General features: G+C 42.8%; 1 protein-coding gene across 2 annotated transcripts in view; it reads right to left on the bottom strand.

Moving 5' to 3' along the window:
- Nucleotides 1-16,812, bottom strand: part of fastk (Fas-activated serine/threonine kinase) — a 70,806-nt gene that overhangs the window by 17,033 nt on the left and 36,961 nt on the right. For both annotated transcript variants that reach the window (XM_072569621.1, XM_072569620.1), the window contains exon 8: nucleotides 9,756-10,470. In XM_072569621.1, the coding sequence (XP_072425722.1) occupies nucleotides 9,756-10,470 (715 nt within the window). The remainder of the gene's footprint in view (nucleotides 1-9,755; nucleotides 10,471-16,812) is intronic.

Genomic DNA, 16,812 nt, shown 5'->3' with positions numbered 1-16,812 from the left:
CTATCGCTTTACCCTCGTCCACCTCCTTAGTCACCTTCTCAAAGAATTTAATAAGGTTTGTGAGGCACGATCTGCCCTTCACAAAACCATGCTGACTATCCTTGATCACGTTATTCCTATCCAGATGTCCATAAATCCTATCCCTTACAATTCTAAGACTTTGCCCACAACAGAAGTGAGGCTCACCGGCCTATAGTTACTAGGGTTATCCCTACTCCCCTTCTTGAACAAGGGAACCACATTTTCTATCCTCCAGTCTTCTGCCACTATTCCTGTAGACAATGAGGACATAAAAATCAAGGCAATGGCTCTGCAATCTCCTCCCTTGCTTCCCAGAGAACCTTAGGATAAATGTCATCAGGCCCAGGGGACTTATCTATTTTCACCCTTTCCAGAATTTCCAACACCTCTTCCCTACATATCTCAAAGCCGTCCATTCTAATTTATTGTGACTCAGTGATTCATCGGTAACAATGTCCTGTTCCTGAGTGAATACTGACAAAAAGTATTCATTCAGTGTCTCCCCAATCTCTTCAGCCTCCATACGCAACTTCCCACTACTATCCTTGACTAGACCTATTCCTACCCTAGTCATTCTTTTATTCCTGACATACCTATAGAAAGTCTTAGGGTTTTCCCTAATCCTACCAACTAAGGACTTTTCATGTCCCCTCCTTGCTGCTCTTAACTCTCTCTTCAGATCCTTCCTGGCTACCTTATAACTCTCAATCACCCCAATTGAACCTTCATGCCTCATCTTTACATAGGCCGCCCTCTTCCCTTTAACAAGGGATTCCAATTCCTTATTAAACCACAACTCCCTCACACGACCCTTTCCTCCCTGCCTGATAGGTACATACTTACCAAGGATACTCAATAGTTAAACTATGGATGGTGGGTCTTCATTGTAGGACTTTTATTTATATACAGGTCATTCCGCTATAACGCGACAGTAATGCAACCTCGTGCTATAGAAATCATGCCATGGGAAACCGCTGTAGAAATCGTGCTGTGGAAAACTCAATATACCCATTCAGCAGAAAGTTTGCGTTTTGCAAACAATGTCCATAATTCATCAGTCAGGTTATAGCGAATTCACACTGAAGAAACTTGTGTTATTGAAGAACTACCTGTACAAGGTACCTGATTTATGAATGTCTGACATACGAGTGCCCATACTTACAGACAAAATCCAATACACAGCAACACTTTATTACCCACCCCTAGTTGCCTTTGAGAAGATGGGGGTGAGCTGCCTTCTTGAACCGCTGCAGTCCACCTGCTGTGGGTTGACCCACAATGTCCTTAGTGAGGGAATTGTAGGATTTTTACCCAGAGACAGTGAAGAAACAGCAATATATTTCCAAGTCAGGATGGTGGAGTGGCTTGGAGAGGAACTTGCAGATGGTAGTATTCTCATGTATCTGCTGCCCTTGTCCTTCTAGATGGAAGTGGTTGAGGGTTTGGAAAATATCATCTAAGGATCTTTGGTGATTACAATGTCTCTTATTAGAGATAATCATGGTCTGGCATTTGAGTGGTGTGAATATTACTTGCCACTTGTCAGCCCAAGCATGGATATTGTCTCAATCTTCCTGCATTTGAACTTCGACTGCTTCAGTATCTAAGGAGTCATAGTTGATGCTGAACATTGTGCAATCATCAGTGAACATCTCCATTTCTGACTTTATGACGGAGAGAAGGTCATTGATGAAGCAGCTGAAGATGGTTGGGCCTAGGACACTACCCTGAGGAACTGGAGCTGATATGACTGACCTCCAACAACCATCTTCCCACTTGCTAGGTATGACTCTAACCAGTCGATACCAATTGATTCCAGTTTTTCTAGGGTTCCTCGATACCACACTTGGTCGAATGTGGCCTTGATGTCAAGGATGGTGGATTTCCTTCCCTAAAGGACATTAGTGAACCAGATGGGATTTTCCAACAATCAACAATGGATTCATGGACATCAGTAGATTCTCATTTCCAGAATTTTTTATTGAATTCAAATTCCACCATCTGCCATGGCGGGTTTAGAACCCAGAACATTATCTATGATTCTGGAATAATAGTCTAGCAGTAATACCACCAAGCCATTGCCTCCCTAGTATATAATATACGAATGCTTCCTGTACTTACGAACAGCTATTTTACATTGTCCTGCATTGTGTTCCAACTTGTATACAAGTCAACTTGTGAACGGACTCCAGAACAGAACCCATTCACAATCCGGGGACTGCCTGTAGTAGGAATTCTGAATATTCTGATATATTCTTTTAATTTTTTCCAATTCTCTGTCGATCTATCCCCTAGTCTAATATCCCAGTTCACTTCAGCTGTTCAACTTTCATGCCAACACAGTTGCCTTTATTTAGATTTAAATCACTAGTCTCAGACCTGATCTTCCTTCTTTCAACTCAAATTTAAAATTCAATCACATTGTGGCTGCTGTTACTTTGGATTGTCTGGAAAGGGTGAGAGAAAAGGATCTGAAAACAGTAACCAGCACTTAAAGCAGCAGGAGGTCCTTAATAAATACTTTGATTCACTATTCACTACTGAGAAGGACCTTCTGAGGACAGCATGAAACAGATTGCTATGCTAGAACAGGTTAATGTTAGGAAGGAGGATGTGCTGAAACATTTGAAAAATGTAAGGATAGAGAAATCTCCTGGGCCAGATGGGGTATACCCTAGGTTACTCCAGGAAACGAGGGAAGAGACTGCTGCGCCTTTGGCGATGATCTTCATGTCCTCAGTGTCCACTGGAGTAGTATGAGATGATTGGAGGGTGGCAAATGTTATTCCCTTGTTCAAGAAAGGAAATAGGGATAATCCTGGGAATTACAGACTAGTCAGTCTTATGTCATTGGTAGGCAAAGTACTGGTGAAGATTCTGAGAGACAAAATTCATGACTACTTGGAAAACCAGAATTTGATTAGAGATAGTCAGCACGGCTTTGAAAGGGGCAGGTCATGCCTCACAAACCTTATTGAATTATTTGAGGATCTGATAAAACACATAGATGATGGTAGAGCAGTGATGTGTTGTACATGGATTTTAGCAAGGCATTTGATAAGGTTCCCCATCGTAGGCTCATTCAGAAAGTAAGGAAGCATGGGATACAGGGAAACCTGTCTGGATACAGAACTGGCTAGCTCATAGAAGACAGATGGTGGTGGTAGATAGAAAGTATTCAGCCTGGAGCTCGGTGACCAGTGGTGTTCTGCAATTCTGGAACCTCTGCTCTTTGTGATTTTTATAAATCACTTGGATGAGGAAGTGGAAAGGTGGGTAAGTTTGCCAATGACATAAAGGTTGTTGGAGAAGTGGATAGTTTGGAGGACTGTTATAAGTTGCAATGAGACATTGACAGGATGCAGAACTGGGCTGATAAGTGGCAGATGGAATTCCAATTGGAGAAGTGTGAAGCCATTCACATTGGAAGGTCAAATTTAAATGCAGAATACAGGGTTAAATGCAGTATTCTTGGCAGTGTGGAGAAACAGAGGGATCTTGGGGTCCATGTCCATAGATCCCTCAAAGGTGCCACCCAGGTTGAAAGGGTTGTTAAGAAGGTGTATGGTGTGTTGGCTTTCATTAACAAGGGTATTGAATTTAAGAGCTGCAAGGTTATGCTGCAGTTCTAAAGAGTCCTAGTTAGACTACACTTGGAATATTGTGTTCAGTTCTGGTCACCTCATTACAGGAAAGGTGTGGAAGCTTTAGAGAGGGTGCAGAGGAGATTTACCAGGATGCTGCCTGGACTGGAGGGGATGTCCCATGAAGAGAAATTGACAGCTGGGGATTTTCTCATTGGAGCGAAGAAGGATGAGAGATGACTTTATAGAGGTGTACAAGATGTTGAAAGGCATAGGCAGAGTAGATAGCCAGAGACTTGTTCCCATGGCAGAAATGTCTATCATGAGGGGGCTTAATTTTAAGGTAATTGGAGGAAAGATTAGGGTATATGTCAGAGGTAGGATCTTTACTTAGAGAGTGGTGGGTGTGTGGAATGCACTGCCAGCAGTGGCAGTAGAGTCAGATACATTAGGGACATTTAAGCAACTCTTGGAAAGGCACATAGAAGTTACCCTTGTTAATGAAAGCCAACACACCATACACCTTCTTAACAACCCTTTCAACCTGGGTGGTACCTTTGAGGGATCTATGGACATGGACGCCAAGATCCCTCTGTTTCTCCACACTGCCAATGAAGGGTATGTAGGTTAGTTTGATCAGAGAATAGGATAAAAGACCAGCACAGCATCGAGGGCCGAAGAGACTGTACTGTGCTATATTGTTCTACGTTCTAATACTCCCCACTTACCTGGATGGGTGGAGCTCGAACAACACTCAAGAAGCTTGACACCACCCAGGACACTTGATTGACACCACATCTGTAAACATCCACTCCCTTCACTACTAACGCTCAGTACCAGCAGTGTCTACGATCTAGAAGATGTCACACGACACCAGGTTATAGTTCAATCTTGTCTACCCCAGTCCAACATTGGCACCTCCACATCATATTTATAAGATACACACTGCAGAAATTCACCAAAGCACTATCCAAACCCACAAGTGCTTCCATTTAGAGTTCGCACGTTCACTCCATGTCTGCATGTGTTTCCTCTAGGTGCTCTGGTTTTCTCCTGACAGTCCAAAGATATGCAGGTCAAATTGCCCCCTTGTGTCCAAGGATGTGCAAGCTTTGGTGGGTTTGCCATGGTAAATGTGGAGTTATGAGGATAGGGGGGGGGGCTGAGTCTAGGTAGGATGCTCTTCAGAGGGTCAGTCAGTAGAGAGTCCATGGGCCAAATGTCCTCTATCTGCACTGTTGAGATTCAATGATCTTCAGCTGCTTCATTAATGACCTCTTCTCCATCACAAGATCAGAAGTGGGGATTTTCGCTGATGATTACACATGTTCACAACATTCATGACTCCTCAGATACTGAAGCAGTCCATATACAAATGCAGCCAGATCTGAACCATATCTAGGTTTTGGCTGACAAGTGGCAAGTAACATTCGTGTTAGACAATGGCCATCTCCAACAACAGAGAATTTAATCATCATGACATTCAATGGCATCACCATCACAACCTGCGTGTTATTTTAGAAACTCAATTAGATTAGCCATAAAAATACTATTGCTACAACAGCATGTCAGAAGCTAGGAATGTTGCAGTGAGTAACTCACATCCTGACTCCCCAAAGCCTGTCCACTATCTAAAAGCACAAGTCTGGAGTGTGATGGAATACTCCCCACTTGCCTGGATGAGTGCAGCTCCAACAACACTCAAGGAGCTTGACACTATTGGAACATGTGCTTTTATCAGTCATGGTACAGAGTGTAAGAACTAGGAGGTAATGTTGGAGTTGTACAGAGCATTGGTCAGGCCACAACTGGAGTACAGTGTGCAGTTCTGGTCACCTCACTATAGGAAAGATTGATAGCACTAGAGAGGGTACAGAGGACCTTCACGAGGATGTTGTCTGGGATGGAGAAACTGACCTATAAGGAGAGACCGGATAGGCTTGGACTTGAACTGTTTTCTTTAGAGCAGAGAAGACTGGAGGGTTGGCGGGGGGAACAACATGATTATGAGGGGTATGGACAGGATGAATAGAGAGGAGCTGTTCCCATTGGTTGAGGGTCCAATCATGAGAGAGCTTAGTTTTAGGGTAAGCAGCAGAAGATTCAGGGGTGATTTGGATAAAGCTTTTTCACTCAGTGGGTCATGGGAATCTGGAATTCACTGCTTGGGAAGGAAATGGAGGCTGGAATTCTTACAACATTTTGAAAATATTTGGATGAGTACTTCAAATCTCATAACATTCAAAGATACGCGACAAGTGCAGGAAATTGGGATAAGTACACATTCACAGGTAGTTATATCGGTGCAGACTCGTTGGGCCAAAGGGCCTTTTCTGCGCTGTATGAATCTATGAACAATCCTGGACAAAGCAGACCCCTGGATTGGCACCACATTCACAAGCACCACTCCTTCCACCACCACACTCAGCAGTGTACACCATCCACAAGATGCACTGCAGAAATTCATAAAAGATTCTCAGACAGCATCTTCCAAACCCACAGCCACTTCCTTCTAGAAGGTCAAAGGCAACAGATACAAGGTCCCAAGCCACCCATGATCCTGACTTCGAAATATATCACCGTCCTTCCACTGTTGCTGGGTCAAAGTTCCGGAATTCCCTCCCTAACATCATTGAGAGTCTACTACACCAAATTAGACTTCAAGGGCAAATGGCACAGGCAATAAATGCAGGTCCAGCCAGCAATGCCCAGGTACACAAATGAATTAAAAACAATAACAGTATGAGGTTCTTGCTCCCCAGTGTGGAAATAGCATAGTTAGGGGAAGTAATACTGTTGTCCGTAGTGATGACAGACTACATCACGAAGTGGGAGAAGAAGGATCTAGTTGTCATGGTCCATGTAGGTATTGGTAGGACTAGTAATGAGGCTCAACTTAGTGATTATAAACAGCTTGGGGGTAAATTAAAAAGTAGAACCACAAATGCAATAATCTCTGGAGGTTACTGAAGATTTGAGAAGTAAATCCGTGGTTCAAAGATTGCGGAGGGAGAAGTGGATTCCAATTCGTGGGACACTGGCAGCAGTACTGGAGAATTAGCAAGGCCTTCATTTGAACCATGCTGGGACCAGTGTCCTGATAAATTGTATAACTAGGGACTTTAAACCAATTAGGGAGGTGGGCGGTTGGAAAGAAATTCCATTGAAGGAACTTTAAACAAAAAAATCAAAAAGAAATGAGAGAGCAGAGAGCAGATGGCACAAATGAAATAAATAAATATGACTTTATAGCTATTACAGAAATATTGATACAATTTAGTCAAGACTAGGAACTCAATATTCAAGGGTATTCCACCTTCTGGAAGCACAGATAAAAACAAAAAGGAGCTGGGGTAGCTTTGTTAACAAAGGACGGTCTCAGTGCAGTGAAGTGTAGAGATATAATAGATTATGATACAAAACCAGTTTGCGTGGAAATAAAGAATAGCAAGGGAAAGAAGTCATGGATGGGGTAGTCAACAGTGAAAAGTAGCCTCATTGCAAAACAAAGTTTAAATTAGGAAATAACAATGCCATGTCAGAAGACTGGAGGACAGCTGATGTGGTTCCACTTGTCAAGGATGTCAGATATAAACCAGGGAATTATAGATCAATGAGTCTCACATCAGTGGGAGGAAAAGCTTTGGTGAAATTTCTGAAGGAGATAATTAATCTCCACTTGGAGAAGCGAGGTCTGATCAGGTAGAGTCAGGTCATACCTAACAAATATAATTGAATTTTGGCAAGTCTGACATTTTGAAATGTCATAACATTCAAGGCTATGGGGCAAGTGTACAAAGTAGGACTTGTGTAGACTGACAGTAGTTTTTTGTCAATGTAGACCCAATTGGCTGAAGCTTCTGTATCATATGGTTCTGAGATGTTTCCACAAATGGAGGCAATCTGAATGAGGGTTGATAATTACAGAATAAAAGGGGATGCTGAGATACAAAGTAATTTCTTCTCTCAGAGGATAGTTGAATGCCTGGAATTCTCCACCTCAGAGATCATAGTATTTAAAGAATACTGAGGTAATTAATTAATCCTGTCATATTACAACTATGGAGTCTAACATAAACTGATTGGATCCAAAAATGTGCTGCTCTCAGAAACTACCACGAAAGTATTTTATGAAACCCTCATCCAGGCTATTACCAGCAGTCTGATCCTTTCGGTTTGAACAGATTAAAGTCACCCATGATTATTGCCATTCTTTTACAACAAGCGCCCAATATTTCTTCTTGTGTACTTGGGCCCATGTTATGGTTGATGCTGGCCCAACTTGTCAAATGCTCTCTGAAAATCTAACTATAGAGTATCCCCTTTATCCATATGGTTAGTTACTTCTTTACAGAACACCACTAAATTGGACAAAACATTTCCCTTGTACAAAACCATGTTGACTTTGTCTGATCACACTATTTTTTAGAATGGCCTATTATTACCTCTAATAATAAATTCTATCATTTTCTTTATGACAGATGTTAAGCTAATTGGCCTGTAGTTTCCTTTTCCATTCACCCTCCTTCCCTGAACAGAGGTGTTATGTTCATTATTTTCCAATGTGATGTAGCCTTTCCAGAGTCTAAGGAATTTTGGAAAATTAAAAATAATTATCTACCATCTTAGTAGACACTTCCTTTAAATCCCCAGGATGAAGTCCACCAGAAACCCTGAGTTTTGACCATAGTAGAATTCAGCCATTCAGTCAATCACGTCTGCTCTGCCATTCAATGAGTTGACAGCTGATCTGATAACTCTCAACTCCATCATCAGCCTTTAATTCAAATACTTTTTCCAGTAAGGGTAAAGTCACCATAGCCCTAATAGTATTGGGCTGCTTTTCATTAGAGAGAGAGATTAACCCAAGGGACACCACTCCTCAGGGGAGAGGTTGAGAAGGAAAGCCGTTTGTAGCAATCTCAACCAGTACAGGAATTAAACCCATGAACTAACTGACACCCCTCCCTATTCCCGAGCGATAGTGATTGTCATTGTTTTAAGTTCCTCCTTTCCTTTCATCTCTTAATTTATAATTATTTTCGGTAAGTTATGTGTATCTTCTAAGCCGAAGGCAGAAACAAATTATCCAGAGGAAGAATATGATTGAATCAGAGTCGGTGCAAAGGAGATTCGCCAGGATGTTGTCAGAATAAAGGGCACCAATTTAAGACTGGAATGAGGAGGAATTTCTTCTCAGAGGGTTGAGAATCTTTGGAACTCCTTGCCCCAGAGTGCTGAGGGGTCAGAGTCCTTGTATATACTTAAGGCTGAAATAAATAGATTCTTGATCAGTAGATGAATCAAGGTTATGGGGAAACCACAGGAAAGTGGTCATGAAAAACACTGGATCAGCCATGATTCTATTGAATGGCTGAGCAGATGCGAGGGGCCGAACAGACTACTCCAGTTCATATTTCTTTATGGTTTTATCTTGGCTGCAGTGATTCAGCTATGAAGCGAGTCTAAATAAACTGGAGTTGTTTTTATTGGAGCACAGACTGAGGAGGGATCTGACTGAGAGGCATAAATAGGTTAGATAAGAGATGTTTTTCTCCTTTGTACAAGGGTCACGACCAGAATCACAGTCTTGAGTTAAGGAGCAGGAGGATGAGAGGGGTTGTTCAGAGTTGTTGTTTTCCACCTGAAGAGTAATAGGTGTCTGAAACTCACGACCTAAAAGGGTGATAGAAGTGGGACCCTCCAGACATTTGAGACATATTTGGATGAGGATTTGAAACACCATAGCAAGCACGACAACAGGTGAAGTGCTGGGAGACTAGACTGGGATAAATAGATGTCTGATGACCAGTGTGGATGTGATGAGCTGAAATACCTTTACCCATCTTGTAAAACCTCTACGATTCAATTTATTCAATGCTTCTGCTACTTCCTTATTTTGATTATCAGTTGTCCAGATGTATCCTCTCGAAGCCCCACTTTACTTACTCTTTCCCCTTGTTAGATGCCTTCGAAACTTTTACCATCTGATTATATATTTCTATCCAGCTTTCCTTCATACTTGAATATGTTCTTCCTTTCTTAACTCTTTTTCTTTCTGGTTTTATACACTAACTAAGGTAAGAATCAAACTCAGGCCAAGCTCACACCTATGAGTGACATGCCAAGTTCATTCCCCTTTGTGTTTACCTGTTCACTTGCTCCATCTCCAGATGTCTCTGTTTCTCAATTAGTGACGATCGGTTCACAGACGGTGGCGCAGTGTTCGCTATGTCCACCTGCCCAATACTGCTCTGGCTCTCAGGATAATGAGGGCTGTCGTAAAAATTTGGAGTTGTCTGTTCTGTTCTGAAGAGATTGTGCTCTTGGTTCTGGGATGGTGTTTCGGTTTGCTCATCTAAGATTTTCTCGATGGGAAACTGAAAGAGGGAACTGGAGCCAATAACTGGTGAGCAGCCAGTGGTGTTAGGGACCTGGTTCAAACAGTCAGATGGACTGCTCAGTGTAGAGCTGTCCTGACTCTCCAGTGACTGCTCCTTGGTCAGGCTAGTGTAGTAGTTCGAAGGAGGATAATAAGTGTTGTACTCAATGGTTGAGTTGGCTAAGACGGAGGCCGAGCCTGAACGTCCACTACTCACTGCAGGCTGGGTGCGTGAGAGGAAATCCACTTCCGCTGTAAGATCACCATCTCTCTTCTCTTTCACTATCACCTCATCATGTCCAAAGGGAGAGAATTTCTGGAAATCAGAGGTGAGGGAGGGGATATCAGGATGACCATGGATGGAATCTGTGTTCTCTGTGGGCTTTGAATTGGAACCAGAGGGGCACAAAGAAGTGCCAGCACTGTGAATCGTCCCATTAATATGCAGAACAGTGCCAGAACCATTTATCCACAGCAAGAAATCTGCAATTGAGCAACAAAGAAAATGTAAATAACAGCATCTAACTCAGTCAATCCGTTCCTTCAATCCCACTACAAGCACTTTACTGCTGAGGGGCAGGGAAAGCAAAGAACCTTGTAATATATGATCAAATATCTAACTTGCAGTTCCAGAAATTTAGGTGTCTCCTCTTTCTGTCCAAACATTACACAAACGGTTTGAATCACTGAGAGGATGTGAAGTAAGTGGACAGTAACAAAGCAGAACTGACCTTGGACTGAGAACCCAAATGCCAGTAATTCACATTTCTTATTAAGGAAATCTTAGCTGATCTCTTAAAAAAATCCCAGTATGATTAGACAAAACTTCTAAATGTTGATGGTGCACAAGGAACACAACACATTAGCATGCAGCTACAGCAAGCAACGAGGAAGGTAAATAAATATTGGCCCCTATTGCAAGGTGATTGGAGTACAGGAATACTGTCTGTGGGGCTATGGTAAGACCACATCTGGAATGCTGTGTGCAGTTTTGATTCCCATATTTAAGGAAGGATGCACCTGCTTTGGAGACATTACCATGAAGATCACTAGGTTAGTCCCTGGGATAAAGAGTCATAGAGTCATAGAGATGTACAGCATGGAAACAGACCCTTCGGCCCAACGCGTCCATGCCGACCAGATATCCCAACCCAATCTAGTCCCACCTACCAGCACCCGGCCCATATCCCTCCAAACCCTTCCTATTCGGATATCCATCCAAATGCCTCTGAAATGTTGCAATTGTACCAACCTCCACCACATCTTCTGGCAACTCATTCCATACACGTACCACCCTCTGCGTGAAAAGGTTGCCCCTTAGGTCTCTTTTATATCTTTCCCCTCTCACCCTAAACCAATGCCCTCTAGTTCTGGACTCCTCGACCCCAGGGAAAAGACTTTGCCTATTTATCCGATCCAAGCCCCTCATAATTTTGTAAACCTCTATAAGGTCACCCCTCAACCTCCGACGCTCCAGGGAAAACAGCCCCAGCCTGTTCAGCCTTTCCCTGTAGCTCAGATTCTCCAATCCTGGCAACATCCTTGTAAATCTTTTCTGAACCCTTTCAAATTTCACAACATCTTTCCGATAGGAAGGAGACCAGAATTGCACGCAATATTCCAACAGTGGCCTAACCAATGTCCTGTACAGCCGCAACATGACCTCCCAACTCCTGTACTCAATACTTGGACCAATAAAGGAAAGCATACCAAACGCTTTCTTCACTATCCTATCTACCTGCGACTCCACTTTCAAGGAGCTATGAACCTGCACTCCAAGGTCTCTCTGTTCAGCAACACTCCCTAGGACCTTACCATTAAGTGTATAAGTCCTGCTAAGATTTGCTTTCCCAAAATGCAGCACCTCGCATTTATCTAAATTAAACTCCATCTGCCACTTCTCAGCCCATTGGCCCATCTGGTCCAGATCCTGTTGTATCCTGAGGTAACCCTCTTCGCTGTCCACTACACCTCCAATTTTGGTGTCATCTGCAAACTTACTAACTGTACCTCTTATGCTCATATCCAAATCATTTATGTAAATGACAAAAAGTAGAGGGCCCAGCACTGATCCTTCGTCACAGGCCTCCAGTCTGAAAAACAACCCTCCACCACCACCCTCTGTCTTCTACCTTTGAGCCAGTTCTGTATCCAAATGACTACTTCTCTCTGTGTTCCATGAGATCTAACCTTGCTAATCAGTCTCCCATGGGGAACCTTGTCGAACGCCTTATTGAAGTCCATATAGATCACATCTACCGCTCTGCCCTCATCAATCTTCTTTGTTACTTCCTCAAAAAACTCAATCAAGTTTGTGAGACATGATTTTTCACACACAAAGCCATGTTGACTATCCCGAATCAGTCCTTGCCTTTCCAAATACATGTACATCCTGTCCCTCAGGATTCCCTCCAACAACTTGCCCACCACTGAGGTCAGGCTCACTGATCTATAGTTCCCTGGCTTGTCCTTACCACGCTTCTTTGCCAATCTCCAGTCTTCCGGCACCTCACCTATGACTATCGATGATACAAATATCTCAGCAAGAGGCCCAGCAATCACTTCTCTAGCTTCCCACAAAGTTCTCGGGTACACCTGATCAGGTCCTAGGGATTTATCCACTTTTACCGTTTCAAGACATCCAGCACTTACTCCTCTGTAATCTAGACATTTTGCAAGATGTCACCATCTATTTCCCTACAGTCTATATCTTCCATAATCCTATTCCACAGTAAATACTGATGCAAAATATTTATTTAGTATTTCCCCCATTTTTTGTGGCTCCACACAAAGGCCGCCTTGTTGATCTTTGAGGGGCCTTATTCCCTCCCTAGTTACCCTTTTGTCCTTAATATATTTGTAAAAACCCTTTGGATTCTCCTTCATTCTATTTGCCAAAGCTATCTCATGTCCCCGTTTTGCTCTCCTGATTTCCCTCTTAAGTATACTCCTACTTTCTTTATACTCTTCTAAGGATTCACTCAATCTATCCTGTCTATACCTGACATATGCTTCCTTCTTTTTCTTAACCAAACCCTCAATTTCTTTAGTCATCCAGCATTCCCTATAGTTACCAGCCTTCCCTTTCACCCTGACAGGAATATATTCTCGCTGGATTCTTATCTCATTTCTGAAGGCTTCCCATTTTCCAGCTGTCCCTTTACTTGCAAACATCTGCCTCCAATCAGCTTTCAAAAGTTCTTGCCTAGTACTATCAAAATTGGCCTTTCTCCAACTTAGAACCTCAACTTTTAGATCTGGTATATCCTTTTCCATCACTATTTTAAAACGAATAGAATTATGGTCGCTGGCCCCAAAGTGCTCCCCCACTGACACCTCAGTCACCTGCCCTGTCTTATTTCCCAAGAGTAGGTCAAGTTTTGCACCTTCTCTGGTAGGTACATCCACATACTGAATCAGAAAATTGTCTTGTACACACTTCACAAATTGCTCTCTATCTAAACCTTTAACACTATGGCAGTCCCAGTCGAAATTTGGAAAGTTAAAATCCCCGACCATAACCACCGTATTATTCTTACAGATAACTGAGACCTCCTTACACATTTGTTTCTTAATTTCCCTCTGACGATTGGGGTGTCTATAATACAATCCCAATAAGATGATCATACCTTTCTTATTTCTCAGTTCCACCCAAATAACGTCCCTGGACGTATTTCAGGGAATATTCTCCCTCAGCACAGCTGTAATGCTATCCTTTATCGAAAATGCCACTCCCCCTCCTCTCTTACTTCCCTTTCTATCCTTCCTGTAGCATTTGTATCCTGGAACATTAAGTTGCCAGTCCTGCCCATCCCTGAGCCATGTTTCTGTAATTGCTATGATATCCCAGTCCCATGTTCCTAACCATGCCCTGAGTTCATCTGCCTTCCCTGTTAGGCCCCTTGCATTGAAATAAATGCAGTTTAATTTATTAGTCCGACCTTGCCCCTGCTTGCCCTGACTGTTTTGACTCACTTCTGTTCTCAACTGTACCCGTCTCAGACTGATCTCTTTCCTCACGATCTCCCTGGGTCCCACCCTCCCCACCTTACTGTTTAAATCCTCCCAAGCAGTTCTAGCAAATTTCCCTGCCAGTACATTAGTCCCTTTCCAATTTAGGTGCAATCCGTCCTTCTTGTACAGGTCACTTCTACCCCAAAAGAGATTCCAATGATCCAAAAATGTGAATCCTTCTCCCATACACCAGCTCCTCAGCCATGCATTCATCTGCTCTGTCCTCCTATTCCTGCCCTCACTAGCTCGTAGCACTGGGAGTAATCCAGATATTACTACCCTTGAGGACCTCCTTTTTAAATTTCTGCCTAACTCTCTGGAATCTCCCTTCAGAATCTCAACCTTTTCCCTTCCAATGACGTTGATTCCAACGTGGACAATGACCTCCTCCTGGCCCCTCTACCCCGTGAGAACATTCTGCACCCTCTCTGAGACATCCTTGGTCCTGACACCAGGGAAACAACACACCATTCTGCTTTTTCTCTGCTGGCCACAGAAATGTCTGTCTGATGAGAGGCTGAGTAAACTGGGACTACATTCTCTGAGGTCTGGCAGACGGACAGCAGTGATCTCATAGAAACATATAAGCTGCTGAAGGGGTTTGATAGGGTAGAGTGTGAAACTTTGGGCTGGATTTTACGTTCTGCCGCTGATGTGTTCAGAGGAGAAAGGGGCAATTTGTGAATCTTGCAGACGGCCACACTCTTCCCTACCTATCCCCGCCCTATATGGTGTTTTGCAGTAACAATGAAAGACTTAGGGCTATTGAGGCCCTTAAGAACCAATTAAGATTCATTTTTATTCACTCACAGGATGCGAGCATCGCTGACTAGACCAACATTTATTGCCCATCCCTTAGTGCAGTGCAGAGCAGAGGGCAGTTCAACATCAACCATATTGTGGGTCTGGAGTCACATATTGGCAATGTGGCAATATTGACACATATGGTTTCCTTCCCTGAAGGACTTTAGTGAATCAGATGGGTTCTTCCGACCATCAGCAATAGTTTACTGGTCATTGGACTCCTAATTCCAAATTTTTAATGATTTAAAGATGATTTAATCCCTTTATTTTGATTTGTTCATGAGATGGGAATCTACTGAGTTTTGAGAAGATTTGTAGCTCAGGTTGAGGTTTTGGATGTAGATTTGCTTGCTGAGCTGGAAGATTCATTTCCAGATGTTTCGTTACCCTACTACGTAACATCTTCAGTGGGCCTCAGGTGAAGCAATGCTGAAAATTCCTGCTTTCTATTTACATCTTTGAGTTGGTGATGTCATTTCCTGTGGTGATGTTATTTCTTGTGGTGAAGTCACTCCGGTTCCTTTTCTCGGGGGTGGTAGATGGGGGTCTAACTCGATGTGTTTGTTGATAGAGTTCCGTTCGGAACACATCGAAATAATATCACCACAGGAAATGACACCAGAAACCCAAAGATATAAATAGAAAGCAGGAATTTTCAGCATTGCTTCGCCTGAGGCCCACTGAAGATGTTACCTAGTAGGGTAATGAAACTTCTGGAAATGAACCTTCCAGTTCAGTGAGCAAACCTACATCCAGAATGGGAACCTACCTACTGCACATGGACTGTTCAAGAAGGCAGCTCACCACCACCTTCTCAAGGGGAATTAAGGATGGGCAATAAATGGTCACCCAGCCAGTGATGCCCGCATGTTCTGAATGAATGAATGAACAGGATGTTTTGATTCAATTATGTAGAATATTGGGAAGAGTACATCGTGAATACTGTTCAGTTTTGGTCTCCTTATTTAAAGAACACCGCAAATGCACTAGAGGTGGTTCACAGGTGGTTTACTAGATTGATACCTGGAATGAGTGGTTGGCTTAAAAGGAAAAGTTATACAGACTGGGCTTGTTTCCACTGGAGTTTAGAAATGTGAAGGGAGACTTGATTGAAGAATACAAGAGGAGCTTTGACAGGATCCAAGTGGAGAAAATGTTTCCGCTTGCAGGTAATCGAGAATGAGGAGCCACTGTTTAAAAATCAGGAGTTGCCCATTAAAACTGAGGTGAGACAAAACATTTTCTCTTCCTGAAAAGATGGTGGAAACAGTGTCCTTGAATATTTTTAAGGTAGAGGTGATGAGATGCTTGTTAAGCAGGAGATTGAAAAGTTATCAGGGTAGGCAGGAAAGTAGATTTTTAGTTATAACCAGATCAGTCATGATCTTACCAAATGGCAGTGCAAACTTAAGGGGCTGAAAGGAACACTGTTCCTTGTTCGTATACTCATAAAACTCTTCCTACATGCTGAAGATAGAAGGACCGGGGAGACACAAGTTTGTGGTTTTGAGTGAGAAATACATGAGAGAATCTATGGAATTTATTTTTTAAACACAGTGAGTGGTAATAATGTGGAACAAGAGGATGGTCGAAGTGGAAATGATCAATAATTCCAAAAGGAATTTGAAAGGGAACTTATAGAAAATAACTTACAGGGGTATGGGGACAGAGTGAGCAAATGGGCTGATTAAAGTGCGATAGAGAGAGCTGACATAGACAATAGACAATAGGTGCAGGAGTAGGCCATTCTGCCCTTTGAGCCTGCACCACCATTCAATATGATCATGGCTGATCACCCTTAATCAGTATCCTGTTCCTGCCTTTTCTCCATAACCCTTGGTTCCACTATCCTTGAGAGCTCTATCAAACTCTTTCTTAAATTAATCCAGAGACTGGGCCTCCACTGCCCTCTGGGGCAGAGCAAACCACACAGCCACCACTCTCTGGGTGAAGAAGTTTCCCCTCATCTCTGTCCTAAATGGTCTACCCCGTATTTTTAAGCTGTGT

This window comes from Chiloscyllium punctatum, chromosome 5 (genome assembly GCF_047496795.1).
Source record: "Chiloscyllium punctatum isolate Juve2018m chromosome 5, sChiPun1.3, whole genome shotgun sequence".
Taxonomy (NCBI): domain Eukaryota; kingdom Metazoa; phylum Chordata; class Chondrichthyes; order Orectolobiformes; family Hemiscylliidae; genus Chiloscyllium; species Chiloscyllium punctatum.
This window is presented reverse-complemented; position numbering and strand designations above follow the sequence as displayed.